This window comes from Poeciliopsis prolifica, unplaced genomic scaffold (genome assembly GCF_027474105.1).
Source record: "Poeciliopsis prolifica strain line A6 unplaced genomic scaffold, Auburn_PproV2 SCAFFOLD010, whole genome shotgun sequence".
NCBI lineage: Eukaryota > Metazoa > Chordata > Actinopteri > Cyprinodontiformes > Poeciliidae > Poeciliopsis > Poeciliopsis prolifica.
In genome coordinates this window covers 13656897-13678677 of record NW_026562385.1, presented here as the reverse complement: position 1 = coordinate 13678677, position 21781 = coordinate 13656897, and the positions used below count along the sequence as shown (strand labels likewise).

At 38.9% G+C, this 21781-nt stretch overlaps 2 protein-coding genes across 2 annotated transcripts; one reads left to right on the top strand and one right to left on the bottom strand.

The window, feature by feature from the left end:
- On the top strand, positions 1-8421 carry bcl2l12 (BCL2 like 12). Its single transcript, XM_055035044.1, has 8 exons — positions 1-99; positions 1955-2126; positions 3146-3305; positions 4388-4631; positions 4869-4964; positions 5435-5508; positions 5758-6021; positions 6097-8421. Exons 2-8 carry the CDS (start codon positions 1957-1959, stop codon positions 6136-6138), a joined length of 1050 nt encoding a protein of 349 aa, XP_054891019.1. The 5' UTR covers positions 1-99; positions 1955-1956; the 3' UTR covers positions 6139-8421.
- Positions 8422-9845: 1424 nt separating this feature from the next.
- On the bottom strand, positions 9846-17554 carry tspan4b (tetraspanin 4b). The gene is made up of 8 exons (XM_055036230.1): positions 17246-17554; positions 14488-14557; positions 14031-14222; positions 13835-13909; positions 13427-13522; positions 13122-13235; positions 11936-12019; positions 9846-11270 (listed from the first exon to the last, which is right to left on the bottom strand). The coding sequence occupies exons 2-8, from the start codon at positions 14554-14556 to the stop codon at positions 11202-11204; spliced, it is 699 nt and encodes a 232-aa protein (XP_054892205.1). The 5' UTR covers position 14557; positions 17246-17554; the 3' UTR covers positions 9846-11201.
- Positions 17555-21781: the final 4227 nt, after the last annotated feature.

Below are 21781 nucleotides of genomic sequence, written 5' to 3'. Positions count from 1 at the left end.
TTGCCGAGTTGTCCAGTGAAGCTGCGCAGACCGAATCCAGGAGTCAGGACAACAACAAACCTCCGGCTGGTCACGGCTCGACAACCGAAACACGGCCGGGTAAGTTTCAAATAATTATAGGAATGTTATAATTATGAAGTTATTATCAACAATCTGTGTGGAAAAAGTTTCGTCCTGAGTCACTGAGATTCTGTGTCCCGAACTAGAAGTTCGGTCCAGTTCAACTCACAGCTGGCATTTCAATAGGATGTAGCATTAGCAAATTCATTCAGCTGTTACGTCTGTTAGTGCTCCTTTCTGCGAGGTAAACACAGATTTCTTGAGAGCATTTCCTTGTAGTTATTTAGTTTCTTCACTCGCCGCCGGGTGTTCAGCCGAAACCGACTCGGCTCCTCTCGGTGTTTTCCGGGGCCTCCATTGGAATGAGTGAGGGCTTCGATCTCTGTTCTTTTACTTGCTTCATTCTCTGTTTCACACCATCCAAGCATAACATTATGACCAGTTGTAGCGCGTTTCACTTCATCTGACAGACGAAGTGAAACTCACTCATCATGGCTGCCGATAGCGGTTGGGCTTGGTTGAATTTAATTAGATTTAATTGCAGAGCCAGAGAACATGACTTCCTCAGACCTGATGTTTGGGGCCATCTTGAGATGATCCATCCTGACAGGACAGCAGCACTGCTCTCCTATCAGCCCAGATGTCCTGTTCTATCACAGGCCCAATAAGTTGAGTTATGTTCCACACAAAGGGAAAAGTCTCTGAAGACTTTCAACACTGAACTGTATTGTCTGTGGTGGTGTTCAGACACAGACAATTTAATAGCAAATAAATATTATGGCATGGTGACTCAGAAGTTTCAGTTAGAAGTCCCATAATTAAATAAGGCAGTACCACCATTAACCCTATAATTAAAAATTTAAGTTGTCAGAAAGACAGAGTCGTATTATTCATATTTTCTTAGTAAAGTGTGTTTGTAACGAGTGAAATAAACATTTGGTCTCAAATGGAGGACATCTTGTCTACGTCTAAGCCTGAGTCACTGTAGGTTAGGAATCTACACCTGTACTGTTTTATCTTTGGGGCTACATTACAAAACATCTTCACTTTAATATTTGTTAATATCTATAAGCAATTATATTTTGATAATTTAATCCATCTATAAATCTGCTATTTTGAAAATTGATCAAGTAATACATAAGAAATATTTGTACCCTATAATAGGGTAATATCAACCCTATTACAAATATAAATACGCATTTATACTTTAAGAGAAATACTTGAAAGTGATGAAAACCTGTTCATCTGAATTCAGGAATTCAGTCTGGAGCTCACTCTGCTTTTCACTCTTCATTACATGAGATATGATCTGAGATCAGGTCTTAGTTTTTAAGTCAAGTTTCAAGCCTTGCATTTTGTTGTGAGTTAAGTGCAACTCGAGTTGGAGTTTCAAACTTGATTCACATCTCTGTGTAATGATTCCACCTCCTTGATTTGAAGCACAAACTAGGGCAGTTTCATCAGAACTGGACATTTTCTACTTCATCCTTTCATCAGACGTTTCCTTCAGGTGTCTGGGATTCCTGCCAAATCCCAAGCTATGCTTGGTGACATGTTCCTATACAACTGGAGTCACAACTAGAAATAAAGGAGCAGAGAGTTTATAAAACAAAGATTGATGTAGCTCCTTTATTAATTCAAGGTGTAAACAGCGTGGATGGAAGTGAAGCACAGCATCCTGCACAGGGTGGGAAGCTCCACCTTGCTCCACTTTACCAGTCTGAATTGCCCTGGGGGTATTAAATGATGGTAGACTGATGGTATGCTGCAATTATTTCAATAAAAAAATAATTGCAGTCATCTATTTCTGACTGTTTTGTCATTTTAAAATGACAGAAATATAGTTTATTTCTTGTGTTTGAAGCTCACTGCTTTCTGTCTGCTTTCCTGTCAGGGATGTCGGAGCTTGCAGATCGTAGATGTTCCGTCTCGTCCATCTCTCTGATTGAGATCAAGACTGAGACGCATCGAGTCCTCCAGGCTTTTCTTGAACGAACCATCTCTACCCCCCACAAAGACAGGCCTGGCAGGATAGCAGGAGCCTATGATGATCATAACAAGCACGGGTAATGCTGGCGTTGAAAAAAGCTCTACATTGGTGTTTGAGCAATATTTTATGATGCAATTCCATTTTTAATTATTTTGATTCCATTTTAATTTATTAGCACAATTTTATTCTGCATACTTTTACTGTCAATGCTTTTAATTGCATGTTTTTTTTAAAATATTGTTACTATTTTTATTGTGCAATTTTCTCTTTTTTAAGTTTTATTTTTCAGCATGACTCTTTTGTTTCTCTTTTGAAAAAAGAGTTTGGAGTTTTCTGATTGAAAGTTGAAGCGTTTGTGAGCAAAATGTTATTGTTGGGGATTGTTATCTCCCCTAGATTCTTCAAATATTTGATATGATATCAGTTAAGAAGTTTTGATATAATTATTGACACTCAAGACTCCAGTATTAAAAAGACTCACACCTTCAGGTCAGAGTGAAAGAGTTAAAGTTGAAATATTTTAAAAATAAGATCATTTAGAAATGCAATGTTTTAGGACTACATCAGCTGCTGCCAACTCCGTGAAAATGTCCTCAAACAGATGCAGAGATACAAGCAAACATCTTTGACCCTGAAGCAGACTCAGAAGCAATAATTTAGCCCCAAAACAGCTTTTTCTCACAAATGCAAACATTTTTTAAACATACATATTTGCAAGTTTAGAGGAGAGGCGGCACTTTTCAACATGTAAAAAACAAACAAACCCATTTTCTGCTTCCAGCAGCCATTGTGCAGCAGTGATGGATTTTTTGACTCCTGTCAGAAATCTTCTGAGGGTCGTCTGACCAAGCCTGGTTTATGTGGATATTATTTCTTTTAGTGACGTGGTGTGAAGCTTAATTCAATAGTTATACTATAACAAGGCTAAATATAAAAAATTACAAGAGTTATGATTTTGTTTTTTGACCAGGCACTGTACACCAGTACTGCGTTTCTTAGTTTGAATTCCATTTTTCTGAAATAAAATCTGAAGGAATTTTCACATGTAATTTCTGAACTAAGCTGATTATTCAGAACATGTATTTTTCATATTAGCTCGTCGCCACAGTCTAAACGAAAAGATGGAGCAGACGCTGCAACGGAAAAAGAAGACGAGAAGAAGACTGGAATCAAGGACCTGATGAAAAGGTCCATTATCCGTGGGAAAGGCTCACTGGGCCGGAGCAGCAAGTCCAAACAGTCCCACCCAGCAGAAGTAAGGAACTGTGGCTTTCATTTCACATTTAATCCTCAATTAGTTAAACTGTCTGCATGTTCATCCTCAGTAAAAGTCACTGCTTTAGTAAAAAAAAAAAATTAATCCATGTTTCTGTTCCATCTTCAGCAATAAATGGTTTTCTTAAGGTTACGGAGAGTCCTAGTTGATTTAATCACCTTTAGGAAATGTTATAATTTGTCACAGATAAATAGTCACAACAGTTGTACTCATACTTCTGCTTTTTGATTTAAAAAAGGAATATTTGGTTGTGACTCTTCAAACTAATCGTAAAAACATATTTTTACTTGAAGACGTGTTTAACTCCTCCACTAATAGTTCATCTAAAGCTGCACAATATATTCAGTTACAGTTGTTGTCATATTACAATATAGTCGACACTATGAAGCTGCTTTTTTGTTGAACTTTTCTTTGAACATATTGAGAGCCTCTTTCTCAGGGAGTCCTGGCTGCTGGGAGTCAGTGTCTGGTGGGCCGTGAATCTTCAGGTGTCCTGCTTCCAAGCTCTTCCTGCTGTCAGTGTGTTTGTCTGCTGTCAGGTTGACTTCGGTTGCCTTTTGTGGCCTTTGATAAGTCTTGATGATAGACGATACTAGTGGGAAAATTGTAATGATCAGTTTCACCAGTGCTAAATTTCAGTTTTACTTCAGGCAGGTTTTCAGCCTGTTTCACAGATTTCAGTATTGATTTGACTGTTCTGATGCACTCTGGTAGTCTGTACCTTGTGAAACAAATCAACATCTCTCCCAAAGCCTCTGCATGTGTTGATGTGTCTTCTAACAGTGTTTTGGGGGTCCATCTCTTAGCATCAGTCTGGGTTAAACATGTTGAAATCAGTGCAGTTCTCTTCAAAGACAATAGTTTTGCTTATTTGATCAGCAAAATCAAGGAAGTTTTTGGCATAAAACCAGCATTGACATGACCCTGAGACAGAAACAACAAGGAGGTTTTCTGTTAGGCTCGTACTGTGAGAGCTTAACATCCAGTCAGTGAGGAGAAGAATGTATTTCTGGTGATAGAGCATAAATATTCAGTGTTGATATGAAATCTGTTTTTCGCAGGACAGTGTCTCAGCCTCCTCATCTTCAGATGAAGAGGAAATGAGGAAGCAAAGACAAGCAATCAAAAGAAAGATTGCTTCGTTTTTCAAAAAGAAATTAAAGGAGAAAGAGAAGGACAAAGAGAAGGAGAAAGAGAAGGAGAAAGAGAAGGACAAAGAGAAGGAGAAAGAACAAAAAGAGTCTCATCCTCAGAGACAGAGTGACTTGGTATCTGGCAAGAAAACGGCCGCAGCAATCAAACCTTGTGAGTTCTATTTCACAAACCTCTGAAACATGTTCCGCTCAGAACCTTTTGATTAGTGCAAGAGCTTCGCGATCTCGCATCACGAAGTCACCACAACTCAAAAAAGCCATTTGCTACTTGAAGGAAGTCATGACCGTGAAGATTGTTCTGGAAGATGATATTTAGTTTGACTGTTTTAGCAAACTAATACGGTGGGCTTTTCTGCAGAAAATGAATTTTTATCTGTATCTATTATAGTTCAAGAAACAGATGAATCTCTGAAGTTTTATGATGAAGTAGCTCAGAAGCTGGAAGACCTCATCAAGCAGTCCGCCGGGCTAAGCCCAGAACTAGGTAACCACACTCACACGTAATTCTGCTCATGTGGTGCATGTGCATCATATTGGATCATAAAGAATTTCATTTATTTCAGTGATATAAGTCAGTTTTAATTCATCATGTGTATTACTTCTCATTAACACACATACCCAGTGTATGTTAATAAGCTCCAGCTTCCCTCCTGAAAGTAGTCAGTATTTCACCTGTTAACATCAGAGATATGAAGCTGAAGCTCTCCGTATAAAACCCTGCATAGCTAAAGCAAACAAGACTCAGACTTATTTTATTGTCGTTACACAAAGACATGACAGTGAAACTGGCAAAGAAGGCCTACATTTTGTTAACATGCACTTGTTAGTTCTTTGTCAAGACGAGTAGCAGTGGAGGGAAACAGGCGGCCATTTTTAGTTGGTTCATGTCAGACATGGAGTCAGTGCTGTAGGGTCTGGTTCTGGAACTGAACTGATGTCTCCATGTTTCTGCAGTGTATGATAAAGAAGTCGTGGTTCAGCGGCTGGTGAAGCTGCTGAGTTCAGAAGGAGATGCCATGAACACTAAGGTAGGTTCCATGACAGTATAAGTTACATAAAGGAGGAAAATATATTTGTTTATCGAACGTTAACTGTTCTTTGGTTAAGCTGGAAAACAAGTGAATTTGTAATATTAGAATCTTCATAGAATTTTTTTATTAAAATTAATAGGAAATAATGATGTAGGACATTTGTAGGAAGCATATACAGACAGCCTAATACAACAAAGATGAAGCTAACAACACAGACCGCTGTCAACCTTTGACCTTCCCGGGCAGATCCAGCAGGATCCAGAGCTGCGCTCCAGACTGTCCCGGCTTTCATACAGATCGTTCGAGCATATTCTAGACATCTTCGGCAAGAGTCATGTGACTGAGGCCCCCCCGCTGAAACCGTCGACCAGTCCAACGCTGCACCGAATAGCCATCTCCATGGATGTGTCCCGGCGCATGGTGACAGCCACAGGAACACAGCGGATAGAGGGCTTCGCAGAGCGCTACATGGAGAACTTTATCCCCTGGGTCAAAAGTCATGGAGGATGGGTGAGTGGTCAGGTCAGGTGCATCTCATTAAAATGACTGCATCTCGCTTCACACATGGCTGTGTTTTATCTGCAGGGAAAAGTGTTGGACATAGACAGGACTGAGGAGTGGGACTGATGTCCTGAATGTGTGTTTATCGTGAATCAAGGCTCAACTGGATGATGTCGTCTAACAAGGGTTCGAGGAGCTGACCGGGAGCTGACCAGCAGAGTTTAATCTGACTAGTCACGTTACATAGACGTGGTCTCTTTGGTTCCTGCTGCAGAGGGCGTCCGGTTTGTGTTTTCCATTTAACCACTCAACCAGGGACCAGCTCATTGTCACTGCTGCTGCTAGCCTTGGCTTTCAAGGATCTGCTGTCCTTTAAACTAAAACTAAGTAGCTAAATCCATTTTGTTATGGAAAACAAAAGAACAAAAACCAAATCAACTACTTGTATTTTACCTCTTGGATTATAAAGTCCAATAGTGAGACATGAGATGTTTTACAGCAGCTTTTATTGTAAATAGCAGAGATACAGGAGAAGCTACTTTACTAAGTTATATTTTAAAATGACAAAGCTCATGGAAAAAATGCTAAAGATTGTGGGTTCCAAATATTTAGTTCAAAGTTAAACATTTAGTTATCTAAATATTCAGTAAGAAAACAGAATGTTTAGTTCAGGGCTAAATATTTGACATATTTAGTTTGAAGCTAAATATTTAACTCGGAGCTAAATACTTAGCTAAAATGCAAATACGCTTGCCGATAGCTGAAAAGTGTACTACCAAAATAAAAGCAGGGTGAAACTGATTCACTTCAACTGTTTCTCATGTCTTCATCATTGATTGCAGTGAAGAATCGGCTTTGAAGGATTCAGCCTCACCAGCAGGAGTTTTATACAAGGTCTGAACACCCAGCTTTTATTTTGGTAGTCTACTTCCACTTCTCCACAAGTGTATTTTTATATTAGCTAATTGGCTCAAGTTGGTTAACTGCTGAGTTAACCAACTAAGTAGTAGGTGAAGTATTAAAATATTAATAAATATTAATCCAATGAATTTAGTTGCAGATTTCAATTGATTATAAAGCAGAATAGTTTCCTCTTATCTGTTTAGCTCTTTATAGAGGAACACAAACATAACAGCCCATAATAAGTGAGCAGTCAGCCATGCCTGAGGGGCTGGAATGGTTGCTGTACATTTCAAAGAGCTGAAGAAAAAACTGCAGCAGCAGTAAAAGTACTCTAGTGGGGAGAGTTTGGTGGTTTTCAAACTAAGTTTTAACGTACTGTAATCCTGGACCCGGCCCAGGACTCTGCAGCTTTGGTCAAAGCTCTGATCGAGGAGCATGTCAACATTCCAGAGAGCACAATAATTCCAAAGTCTCTTTCTGCCTCTGGTTGCATTGATGCCTTTAGAAATTAAAATGATGTGATTCAGATCGACCCCATCTCTGAACAGAAACAGCTTCTCCGGAAATGTATTTGGAAAAAGTTGAAAACATAAAATGTTTGGGAGAATTCAGTGACTGCTGATATTTACTTGCCTAAGTGCAGTGCAGCTCGCTGACGATCAGCTCATAAGTCTGGCCTGATATTATTTTTAAAGATGTGAAAATCAGTTAGCATTTTGCAGTGTGAGTTAAAATATAACCACAAACTCCTCAGTGTGAGGGAGCAGATGAGTTCAAAAACTTCTCTTGTACAGTACATATGTTTATGCTAAACATTAATTTTGTGATGTTCATACTCTGTGTCAGCTGCTACTGTCAGTACTGTAATATGATCACTACTTTATAATCAACATTTTTGTGTGGGTTTTTTATATTAAAAAATAACATAACATGATTATATTATATGAAATATTTTTGCATTTCTTAATGCAAAAATATTTGGGGCTATTGGACCAGGAATTTGTGGAACATGTTTACTGTAAAGACTGCTTTTATAATAAATTTGTACATTAAGAGTTCTTTTAGTCATTATTGAGGGGAAAATGTCGCTTACTGTCAAATGTAAACTTATTGGTACATGAAACAAAAAGTAAACTAGTTGTCTGTGCTTTACTATGTTTTGTTTACATTATGTTTAATAATAATGTATGGTAAATAATGTGAGTGAGTGTTTATTTCCCTGTAGTGTTTGCTGCGTTCGGACTGATCAGCTGCAGCAAACACAACCTACATTCTGTAATGCACTAAAGTGAAGAAGGGAAGCTGTTATGTTTGTTGAATTATTGTTGTTTTTTTATTGCAGTCTACCTTAGTCATATTTGGCAAAGTAGAATTTTTTTTTATGTATTTATTTGTTGCCAGTGAAACTGCTGATGTGGAGGATCATGTTCGGTAGATAATATCCAACCTCTGTAACTGACTAAATCTTGAACTCTTGTCTGTCTTTTATTAAACTCCAAAGACTATTGATAACTTGATGCTTGTGCTTCGTTTTTACTGTTTTTTCCAGTCCATTATTTTGCATATGTTAAATTCAACCTCTAGAAAATGTCTAACAGGAGTTTTATCAACATCTTAAACTTGTAAAATGTTTTACATTCCACAGTTGAACATCTCAGATGTCCCTGCAACCTGGTGACCTAAAGAGAACAGTGAGTCTAAATAGATGAATCTGCCAGCAATCATTGTACATATCGCCATCTAGTGGAGGTGTCTGGGAATTGCAGTGGAATCAGCTGGTACTGTCTGACAGTCAGAAGCTTCAACGCAGCAAATCATCTGTAAGGTTTATGGAATGCATTTCTTTGAATGAGCAGCTGCACCGACATCACCAAGCAGTGCACTGAGTGATTCAATGGTGTAAAGCAGAGTTCTTTAAAGAGGGAGCCTCGGCCGCAAGGGGGCGCGAGTGAGGCATCAGAATGTTGGTGGGAAGGTGAGAAATAAAGGAATCCAATAATTTTTTAAATCCTAACTTCTTTTTTTCCCCTTTTTTTATTTTATAAATGTAATCTGTTTTAAAATCATTATTACAAAATATAGGTTAAAATAACTTCTTCAATCTTTATTTAACCAGGATAAACCTCGTCATAGTCAAAGATCTATTTTACAAGAGTGTCTTGACAACTTATTGAAGATGGAGATCAAGATAGAAATGCCCTTATTGTCCCACAGAGGGGAGATTCAGACAAATGGTCCTCTCTGATTGGCTGTCAGTCAAATGTATTGTGTTGCTTTGCTCCTCAAGCTAGAAATTGAAAAGTAGAAAAACTCCAGAGGAACCGTCCAGCAGCCCTGCTGCAAAAACCCAACCTGTGGAGAGGACATCAAATTTCATGGGATTCATTTAAAAATCTGACATTTTTGCATCAAAAGAGAGGTTTGTGGTTGGAAAATTATATCTGGTGATATATTCGGCATCTGTCAATAAAGTCATAATAATATTACCTGCTAACGTTGTAATGTTTTATGACGTTATTACCATTTCTAGGTCTACCTAACTAGTCTTGAGTTTATTTGTCTTCAGAGCTGTAGTTGGTACTGATTGAACAAAGTGTTGGAAATGATTTGCCATAAGTCTCCTGTTTTCTGGTGGTGGGAGAGACAGAGAAATAAGGGTGAGAGGAAATGAGTAGATGAGCCTTTTCTGGTCAAAACTGGTCAAAATGTTTCTCTGGTATCAACAGTTCAGTGACTGGACCAGATGTTCTTCCTCATTCTTTGCTAAACTTATACTTCTGTAAGTCATCTTTGCCACATGAAGTTGTTGCTATGTGATTTGCTGCTTGAGTTAACATGCATGTGAATAGATGGACCTAATAAAGTGGCCAGTGAGTGCCGAAAGACTTGATATTTTTTAATAATGGACAGAGACGGTTATATGGATTTAACTTTATGATGATGATGATGATGATGATGATGATGATATTACAGCTTTTACTGCACTCATAATATTTACTCCATTCATAGTATTGACTTTTTATACTCAAACATCGAGAAATAAATCATACAGAAACATTATTTAAAACAACAAAAAAGTAATTTCTATAAAAACAACAATCCCTTGTCCTTCAATTTAAACATCTGAAGACAAATTCTTATAAGTCATAAGTCAAACTGATTCTAGTTGCACAACATTAGAAACCAAATGTTCACAAGTTCCTCAAATTGATTTGCTTTTACTTAAACTCAGTATCACTTCCTTTACATGAAAAGGTTATTTTGTGCTAAATAATCTTAACAACAGAGATGTCAGGAACAACTAATGTTCCTGACATTAGTCAGGAACAAAAACATTCCTGACTAATGTTTTATTAGTCAGGAATATACTGTAACTTCTGGAGTCTGACCAAAATAATATGAACAGATGCAAAACTTACAATCATCCTGTTTCAGTTTGAACCTAACAGAAGCAGCTCTTAGTGTGAGACTGAGTGTTGCTCAACCTGTAAAGAATCAGATATCACACTGCACAATGACATTGCACTTTAGTTACTTGTAATGAATTAAACATTAATCAAAGTCTATAACTAAATACTCATGAGATAACATTGTTTTTGCCTGTTTTTGATTCTAACTGGAAAGTTGAACAGTTGTTCAAACGGAGGATTGCAGTGACGTTTTTCTGTTACAATTCCACAAACAAAATCAACACTTAGACACTCCGATGCAGTTCTTAAACACAGCACAGGATCAGGATCAGCAGAGGCTGCACCCAACGCCACAGAATCAGCAGAAATTTAAAAAGGAAGTGGGTTTTCCCTCCAGCTGCTCTATAGATCTGCAATATAGAAACTAGAATGTGAACTACAGCAGCATTAAGCTGCGTTCACGGTGCCATAACGGCAGAAACTTCATTTAGTGGAGTTTACACACAACAAGAAGAATGTAACACAGCAATCAAAGGTAACTATCAGGCAGCATTTTGCAAACGATTGATAATGTATAAAATTAATCATAACTAATCAAATTCTTATATTGTTTTATTTGCTTGAAAATATAAAATTACATACCAATATATGTGTTCAAATGAATGAAGTTTAAAAAAGTGATTTTTGAGCTAATGTACATCCTTATTATGCCACAAACACACACATTAACAGAAAAAAGTTGCATTGGAATCGCTGGGACCCTGTCACCTCAGAGCATTTCAAATCCATCCGTTTCCCTTCCTTCAGCAGCACAGCGCCCCCTGCAGCTGCCGGAGTCCCTCCTTTTAGACCATTCAGCTCAGAGCCGGGCTGCTGTTAGTCCAGGTTCTTCTCAGCGTAGAGAATTTGACAGTACATCTGCATGGAGAACACCAGGGCCAAAACCTGTTGAGAGAACGAGTCACATGGTCAGAGAGCAGCGCTGCATCATTATCAGTCCAGCACTGAAACTCGTTCAATTCTCCATTTGATCCCAACTTTATGTTCTGAACCCAAAGTCAGAAAACTAGTGGGACTTGAGTTATAGATTGTGCTCAGTGATCAAGCTGACATTGATCACTGCTAGAGTTGCAGGTTATGCACAGCTCTGCCTTTTATGCATTCAGTGGAAGGAACATAGTTACAAAGACTATTAAAAATTATATATAATAAGAGAAACAATGAAAACAATGTTTATATTTTACCAAATAAAACTGGAGAAAATACTTTACCAATCATAAACAAGTATTTCTTATATCTACAATTAACTTATGACTAGTCATTAAAGTAAACTCAAGATTTCTCATTTTTAGTTTTGACTAGTCATAATTCTAATTACAAATATCTGGAATAATACCACAATATCTTAAATGTATTTTAGATAACTTGTTTAGACAGTTTACCAGCAAAAAAACAAAACAAAAACAAATAAAATACAACAAAATGAAAATGAGATAAGCATCTTATGGACCACAAATCTTCATAGTTCAGCTTTTCTTGGCTTAACAGACTGAAACAGTTGTTAATTTCAACAGATTTGTTCAAATGATGAGGACGTAGAGATAAAGTACCTGTACAACACCAATGCACACTCCAAACACCAGGACGGGCCGGATGTTGTCACTCAGCCAGTTCTTGGCCTTCGCGAAGCACCCCTGTTGCAAACATTCATACACAACATGCAGAGGAGACTGATGAGTGACAGCAGATAAATGTAGTGGGTCAGAGGTAGAAGACTGACGTCAGCACATGCATGAACAACAGGAGCTGGTCTGAGAAATTGCTTTTCCGTTCAGGGCAGTTTTTCCGGGTGGAATGGTAATAATGCGTTTCCCAAACAGCAAAAGGTTCATGTGCATCTTTGATCATTTTCCTAGACAATGCATCTCGTTCAACATTTATTTCCTAGAAAGTCCTGGACATCAAGAGTAAAACCTTCTAGTGTAATCACTGCTTCATGAAGCCTACCTGATATGTAGACCACTGAAAATGACCTGGGAAAGATTCCTCGTCTCTACTTGTGGTGAATTTGTCAACATCTCACTTTTAAGCTGTTGTATGTAACTTTTATTGAAAAAACAAAACAAGAATTTTATTTTATTTTTTACATATTTGTTTATTTCATCAGAACATCTGTGAAAAGATTGAGCTCCTAGCGAGTACATGGGGTTGATTGCCTGCGCTAAGCCCCTCCTCCTGACTCTGATTGGTTGTTTTTGGTCTGTGTGTTCCGTTCCTGCAAGAGCAGCACAGGGAGGAGGTGGAGGGGATCGATGTTTTCACAGATGATCTGTCTCATATCATACAGTCACAACACGGTGACAGTTTGAATAAAAAATGTTAAAACATGTATTTTTCTATAAGTTACATACTGCAGCTTTAAGTATCAGCATAACCAAACTGCGGCCGACTTTTATTTCCTCTCCAGTGTGAAATGAGAGTCTTTTCTGGCTTAAATCTGTTGATCCCACTTTATTGTCACTGACTCTCCTCCATCACCCTCCACCCCCTCCAGTAACCCCTAACTCACTCTGAGCTCTAGTGAAATGTAGGCAATCCTGGTTCAACAGTAAATAAGTGTAGTTTCAGCAGAAGGGTTTTCCTCTGTGGTTACTGTCAGCAAATACTTGTGGTGCACAAACAAATTCATGCATCTGGAGCACATTTCTCTTCCATGACAGAGAACCAACCCAGACGTGTGTTTAGGGAATGTTTGGTGCTCCGAATGTTCCCTACAGAACTGAGCGACAGACCAACCTCACTCCATCCAGTGCACTGGTCTCTATCAGCGCCGGGGCAGCAGGATGAAGGCAGCGTTCCGTTCAGCACTTCATGCCAGTCTGTGGAGTTGTTGACGCCACAGCATTTGAACTGCACACAGAGACATAAAGGAAGAAGAGTGAGTTCTCTCTGTAACTTTACACAACTTATGTTTGGCCTGCTGGTTCTGCATCACATTTTTTTCAAGCATTAAAGTTGGAGAGCCATGCCAGATATCTGATGTCCTGGAAAACTTAGCATGCATGTGGTTCTGAGAGAATGATGGGAGAGTTCATGCCTACCATCTTCTGCACATTGTCCCAGGATTTTTTAAGTTCATGTTCTGAATTATATTTCTTCATGCCGTCCTTTAAGTCCCCCTTGGCATGTGACTCCACCTGAGAAAAGACAGAAAGACGCACAGTTACCTCTTCAGACAATAGCTCACTGGTTTGAGTGACGCTTCAGCTTCCTCATGTTACTGTTACATTAAGTTCATATTCCTGATCAGTTAACTCACTGCTCTACCTGGGAGTTAGGTTCTACCTCGACCCAGATGTCTGATCAGTTTGTCATCTGAACATGGAGTCATAGAGTATAATTAATGCATAGGATAAAACCTATCTATAAACCTGAGCAGACATATTTTCTTCTCCTGGTTTTTTGGGTTTGTTTTTGCTCTCTTGGTGCAGAACGGAGCCTGAGCTCACCTGGTCATGGAGGTAGTATAAAACCAGAACCACAGTGATCTCTGTCAGGACCAGAATCAATAGGATCACAAAGAACTGCAAAACAGAGAAGAGCACATGTTGGGGTCATTTAAAGCTGTCCTTCATAACACGGTGTTCTCTGTCTCTATAGTATCTCCATAGTTTTATTTTCATTTTTTAAATGTAGTGTTCTTACAGTGCACAAAAGACAGCGCTGCTCCTTCAGAGCCCCGAGGCAACCCAGGAATCCTGTTACCATGGTGATGCCACCAGCAACCAGCAGCAGATTGGCAGCTGAGAGTGATGGGAAGGACAAGGGCAGAGAGGAAAACTCTGCCTGTGTGAAGGACAGCCAGATCCCGACGCCGAACAGGCCACATCCTCCCAGCTTTAAGGCAAAGGCCAAAGGTCAAAGAGTAAAGCCAAAGCAGGATCAACACCAAATGAAACACTAATGACTAATTATCTTCAAATAACACAACACATTAAGAGTCCAAATCTCACTGTAACATTTTCTCTTATTATTGTTAGCAATTTCTTTATTTATGTATTTATTTATTTATATAGATTTTTTTTTTTTACAATGTTGCTCAGAAAATTAGAACATATGAAGATAAGATCAGCAGCTGTGACTGATCGGTGAAAATACTGACCCAGAAGATAAGATTGAAGACAAACATCAAGTATTTAACGCAGCAGAGGCATCGCTGAGACACAGACATCCTGCAAGACAGACAGACAGACAGACAGACACACCAACAGCTTCACTGCAGGGCACATGCACTTCTGTTTTTGAATAATATGAAATAAATCATTTGTACAGTCAGGATGATAATTAAGATAAAAAAAATATCCCAGGATGAATAATAACACAAAATGTCTCTCCTTTAGGGAATGCAGTCACTTTGCTCAGACATTGTTCTTTAAATGGATTAACTGAATATAGCTTGAATCCTTCTGTATTTGGGTTTGACTGTAAATCTGACTGTAATGTATTTTGTTGTATTGGATGAATTGAACTGAGCTCAGTGAAGGCAGTGGAAGTTGGATGTGATTGATTTAAAATCAAGGCTGTGCAGAGATTTCAAATCCATCAGGATTTTCTTTCACTGTTTGGATGATCACAGCTCAAAACACTGACTTATGCTTCTTGAGTGGCAACAACTCTTGTTTTCCCATTTGAAAAAAAGTCTGTTATCTTTTTGATTATTATAATAGCCTGAAATCACAGAATACATTTGAGAATAGATCATATCTTATGCTATATTGAAGGTTTTCTTTTGAGTTCATGTTCACTCATTTTATTTTGAGCAGGTCTTTTTAAACTCCCCTCTCCATCTATCCCGGAGCAGAGCACGTTTCAACAGAGAACACATGGAACATATGTTAAAATCCTCATTAAACTTTAACCACTGAATATAAATACATGTGATTATCTGTTTGTGTGCAGGAGCACGTTTCCACTCCAAGCCCAATCTGAATTGTCCTTCCAGCCACCCTACACAGGAAGTCTAACTGCTGACAGGAAGGAAGCCCCCTCCCCAGCTCAATAGCCCTAATTATACTGCTGAAGGCATTTCCCAGGTCTTCTCTCACTTACAGCATCTTCCTCAGATCATTTCTCCGCAAAGTAAAGCCCTTTGCTTTAAAAGACCCTTAGGGTCAGAGGTCGGAGCAGCAGACTGTAACTGTGGCATAGTTGGTGAAGCACAGCACGGCCTTGAAGAGTCAAATCCGAGTCATGAACAGGAAAATCCAAAATGGCAGCAGTGATAAGTTAGTATGAGTTCAAACAGAAGAGTTTCATAAAACTGACTGCAGTATTCCTGACCGGAGAAACACAACAAAGACAACTTTCAGCTGGTGTGTTACTCTAGTCCTTCTATTAAAAAAAATTAAAACTATTGTATTACTTGGGTATTCATACCCGTTGAGCATTTAATTTTCTTTCATTTTAAACTAAGTAGAACGTAAATTGTGAAGTAGAAGGAAATGGAACATGTTTTTTTCTATTTTAATAAGACTCTGAAAAGTGTGTTGAACATTCAGTATTCAGTTCTGTTTCCACTGACGCACAAAATAAACTCCAACGTACTCGCTTCCTGACTTCATATGATTATAGACACAGCTCACCCATTTTTGATGTATTCTCTGGCTTCCTAGGTTTGTTAGAGAGGATTATTGAACCATTCCTGAACCATTACCTATATAATGATAATAATAATGATAATGCGTAAAATCAATTAAAAGCTACAAATGTAAAATAATCAAATCAATTGACGAGAGCAGAGTTAGGTTCCACAGCAACATTCCAGAGCCTGACCAGTCCTTCATCTGGACATGGAGACAGGATGGACACAGACGTCCATCTGGACTGACTGAGCAGGTGATCAGTAATCAGTGAAATGGCTGAAGCACATTGTGACTATGTGCAGCAGAAATCCAAAACTGATGTTGGAGCAGGAATCTTCAGAAAGCCATGCAATCTAAAAGTTTCATGTAATAAAATGAATGAAGAAGGAGCTTCATGTATCAATCAATTGTTAAGAGATGTCCAGTTTGGACAGTCCACAAGTCCTTTGTAGGAGGCAGCAGCATCATGTTGTGGGATGCTGTTAGTCAGAGCAAGTCAAACACAGAACAATCCTGGAAGCGAAGCAGTCTGAGGTTCAGCTGCAGTGGAACCATTTAGATCAAGGCTTGCTCATGGGTTGCAGCTAAATTCAGACCTACACTAATAGATGCTCTCCTTTCAGCTTTGATCTCACCACCAAGTAATTCAATCTGTGCAAATCTGGTCGAGGTTTTTGGATCGGCTGGAGCAAACTGCAGCCAACTGTGCAAAGTGTGGACTTGGGATGAATCGAGACTAAGACACATGTGCACCATTTCTTTACCCCAAATGGCAAACAGTGTATAATTTTCCTTTCATGTCACAGTTATCTAGTACCTTGTGTTGGTCTTATATTTAAAATGTTAAAAGAATGCTTTTAAATTTGTGGTTGTAAGGAGTAAAACGGGTGTGAATACTTTTCCAAGCCACTGCAATCCTGCTTGAGATTTGATCATTACAACATATCAAATCTCTGTGGGTTTTACCATCCAGCTTCAACGAGCTCAGAGTGTCTGGGTGGTGACCCCACCTCGGCCTCCACCCGACCACCAGCTGCCATGTTGGTCAGAGACCCCAGCAGAGGCCCTCACCGTCCCTCAGGGGTCCAGGCTGTGGAAACCCCCGATATGAGACCCAACATTCAATGTTTAACTTGATCAGGACTCAGATCTCAGTAATTAATGTAAGACACAAAAATGAAACAACGTTATTACATCATAATAAAGTATCAATTTAAAATCCTTTGGTTGGAAGTTTTTTTTTAAATCTGTAAAGTGGAACCTGGAGTTCGTCTTTACCTGAAGACGACTTTGTCTTCTCTGGGTTCTCGTTCGTCTCGTCTTAAAGCCAAACTCCTTGACGGTTTGTTAGCTTGACAAACGTCCTGGATCTGGTTTCTGAACCGGCCAGGCGCCTCACTCAGCTTTTCTTGCTCCTCTTTTCCTCCTTCCTGGGTAAACACAGTCTGCCTGTTTTTACCAGTTAACCTGTTTTTCTGCAGACTTGGAATTTAAACATAATTAGATGCTAAAAGGTTCACCGTATGTTTAATGCCTTTCTTCTCACAGACTTGCAACTTTGTCCCTCCCACCTTCTCCCACTCTTTCTCTCTCTCTCTCTGTTTCTCCTCAATGTTTTCCAGATGTGTGTGTTGTTGGCCGTCCCACTCCGGATCCCCTCCCCTTACCGTTTTTTTTTTTTTTTTCACACTGCTGCTCTCTCCTTGGGCAACAAACTCCAGCTCTTAGTATGTCTTTCAAATTCCATTTTTTGCTTCTTTGTTCCAGAAATCTGAGGTCAGTTTCCTCCGTTTCAGTGACACGACCCGGCAAACAGCAGAATTCCAGTACATTCTGACACAGCGGAACACACAGGCTGGTCCACTTCCTGACCAAACAGCAGATTATGTCCCATAATCTAAAACTAATCACTGTATTTGAGGGAGTTTATGTTTTAAGCCACTTACTTAAACTACAATTTCAAACCCAAATTGCAAACTCTCCTGGAGTATCATATTTTAACCTACATCTATTAAAGCCTTTGAAATGTATCTTTTCATGATTCAGGAAAATAAAAAGCTGAGGATGACATCATGGGACCATAAAACACAGAGCTTTGGGTAGATGAAGAGAAGATCACTGTTCAACTGAACTCTGGTGAGTTAAACACCAACATTTGTCACCTTAGCAAAACTGAAAATATATCAGAAAATGGTATAAATTTAATAAACGATGTATCCATCAGTCATAGATGATGTATTTTAGTTCTGTATCCAGGCTACTGACAGTAAGATCCTTAACAAGTCAGAAGATTGTTTACAGCCTTGGACATTTCACATTCACTCCAAAACTCATCCATAACCTTGGACTAATGTAAGTGATGTGGAGTCTGGATTTCGCTCAACAGAAGACTTCTGTTGAGTAAAAATAAAACCATGTTTGAACTTGGCTAATCCAACAATCTTTCAGAATCATAAAAACATGTCTGCTCTGATCAAACAGGCCTGCTGAACACAGTCTGACTATTCCAGCCGCTTTCTGCAGCATGTTGCCAGATTCAACCCTTCAGCTCTCTGTGATTGTTCATGCGAGTCCTCGAATTCTGACTTTGTGATTTTTTCACATCTGTGCTGTAAAGATTTTCTTCACGTTGCTCAGCCTGCCTGCTGCCTTTTACTTGTCTCATCTTTGAGTTTTTATCACAAACATCCTGACTGATAAACTTGTGAACAGGTTCAGTCAGTAAGCAGTGGATATATGTATTGTTTTATATTCAAGTTTTACAGTGATTTTGATGTTCAGTTTTAACAGAAGTCAGGATCAGGAGTCTATGTGGGGTTCAGTCCTTCAGCTCCCCACCAGAGGGCGCCGTGGAGCCGCTGCCCCTGCAGCTGTGGTCCAGGTGAGCTGCAGCACACCCGCACATCATCATCCTCATCAGCCACTGTTCCATCCACAGAGCCATGTTTGCCCCCGCTGCTACAAAATTAAAGTCGCCTCGCTCAGTAAAAAACTATTTTCTACATAAAATGTTTTACCCTAAAATCCTAACCAGTTAAGCTAAAACGTACTTCTGTTTTCAGACCTTTGAACAAAAATGAATCACAAAATAAAACAAAATGCAGAAGTAAAAGTGTAAAATGAGAAAAACTAGGCAGTACAGTCAGAAGCAGCTCCTGTTAAAATTCTGTTGCAGATTCTGTATGCAGCGATGCAGGCGGATGTTGGGGTCAGCTGTGCGAATAAACACAGTTTAGTGCAGTTTTTTTCCCCACAGCTGCCAGGAAAGACACTGCTGGTTACGAAGCATCTGATTGTTCCCGACTGTTCCCTGGTACTAGACGTTTTTCCCCCTTTTCTTTAGTTCTTTTATTTTACAGTTATTTTTATATAATTGGTAATAAACCTTATTTAGAAAGGAACATTGTACAGCTCAAACATAAAGTCCCTTGTACTAAATTATAGCAAGAGATAATTCACATCTGCTGTACCTTCACAGATTACAAAAATAAATATACAATCCAATAATAAACCAGATCAGAAAACACATTACAAATCGCTTCCTACACAAACATGCAGAGTCACACAGTTAATGTTTAAATATGTGAGCAGTTTTTCAAGATATTCTCAAAAGAGATTTGAAAACTCTCAGAGTTTCTGCTCTTCCAATCATCAGGTATGATCCACTGACATGTCCACTGCTTCATTCCCTCCCACTGGTGAAAACATCCTGGTGTGAAGCTCAGTCGCTCCAATGTGCTTCACAAATAATAAAATCCCCATTTAAAAAATTTATTTTCTTCTCAGGTCATTTATATCTGATATTTGATGAATGATGTGAAACTTTTAAGTAAAACCAAAAGCAAAATTGTATAAAAACATTTTCCTTGCGGTCTTGTATATTTTTGCTAATTTAAAAATACTACTTGGATGAGAGCAAACGTCATTTCAAACCTGACTGAATAGGTTGATGTAATAAGAGCTTATAACTGAGAAATGGCAGTGGTCATGAATATCCTTTCTATTTCCGTCTCTGGTCTCTCCTCTGGTTCATAGACAAACTTCATTTTATGATAGCATGACGGCTCCTTGTGGCTCAGTTTCTCCAACGTCTTCCTCACAATTTTAACTGTATTAATTTGAAATGGAAAGGAAGAGATTTTGTTGCATTTAGCAGAGCCAGAGAATCAAACCCGATTCTCAACCAATTCTGGACAGGGATCCAGAAAACGCAACCTGCTGCTGAACAGACGTTTACAACTTTAGATCATGAAAAACTGTAATGGAATTGATCAGGATGATGTAAAGTTATCATGATTAGAAATCAAACAGTGACACAGTGAGTCTTAGCCAATCAAATTTGCGAGTTCCGTGTTTGAGCCAATGATTGAAGGCGTGTTTGTGGAACGGTGCCAAGATGGCCGTGAATAGAACATGACAGAGGCTTCTTGCAATGTTAGCAGCTTCACATAAACACATGCAGACACTGAAGGGGAACGTCAGCAATCTGAGTTCATCCATAAGAGAAACAGTGATGAAACGGTAACCTGAGCCCCAGCTGGCCGTGTTTACTCTGCTGCCCTACATGTCATCTGCCTGAATGTCTGCTCCAATTCAATATAGTAAATAAATGATTTTCTTTCATTTAAACACAATTGTTTACAAAGATTTGTAAAAAATTAATGAAGAGAATATTATTTAGTTTTATTGACTCCTTTTAGTAAAAGGAATTAGTCAAAAAAAAAATCACATTTGGCTCATGCTATCTGAAAACAATAATACAGTAGGGAAGCAATTATCTGTTCGCATCAAACTAGGAGTCATGACAGGTTTATGAATTTGTTTTTTTATTGAATTAAATTTTATCTGCTGATTTTGTATCTTTGTTTGCAAAGAAGTAAACCTTTTCCACAAAAAAGTCACAAAAAATGATGTGAAAGAAAAATATGCACATCTACATATTTGAGTGAAATAAGTTTTTTGATGGCCAACAACAGCAAAAGAGAAACTTCTGATCAGATCACAATCACCTGGACATCCATCCATCCATCCATCCATCCATCCATCCATCCATCCATCCATCCATCCATCCATCCATCCATCCATCCATCCATCCATCCATCCATCCATCCATCCATCCATCCATCCATCCATCCATCCATCCATCCATCCATCCATCCATCCATCCATCCATTTCAATTAGAATGAATGAATGGACTGATCTCTGAAATTGATTCTCAACTACAAATTCAAATTCCATTTGAGTCACATTTGAGATATTCAGCATTTTTAAGGTAACATTATTACTTGATTGTGCTACAAAATGGCTGGAAAACACATAATACTTCTCCTCATAGAAATGACTTTTAATATTTAGATCTATCATGAAGATTTGTGGTAAAACACATGATATGTTTAAGCCTCTTATCTCATATGAATAAAAGGACAACACTGACAACAGCAAAAACAAACACTGACTGCTGGTCATTTGGACCTTGTGCTCATCTTCACTGTCTTCCTCACGTGTAAACCTCGGCCCACTGTCATGGTTTGGTTGTGTCACTTCTTAGGAATGACAGAAAGCAGGTGTGTGACAGCAGGCTGCTGAGGGAATCCCCCAGAAATAGGAAATCGTCTTTTCACAGCCGCCCACATACACAGCAGTAGATGCTGAGCATGAGCTGTCTTTAGCTTTTTGATGAGTGGCAGGGCATTCCTGACCTGGCTGAGCTGAGCTGAGCTCATGGGGTGTAAATAGCTCAGTGGGAGGGCCAGGGCTCCAGGCCGGGGTATATAGCTGATCTGAGACCAGGGGCAGATTCACACCCAGGCAGC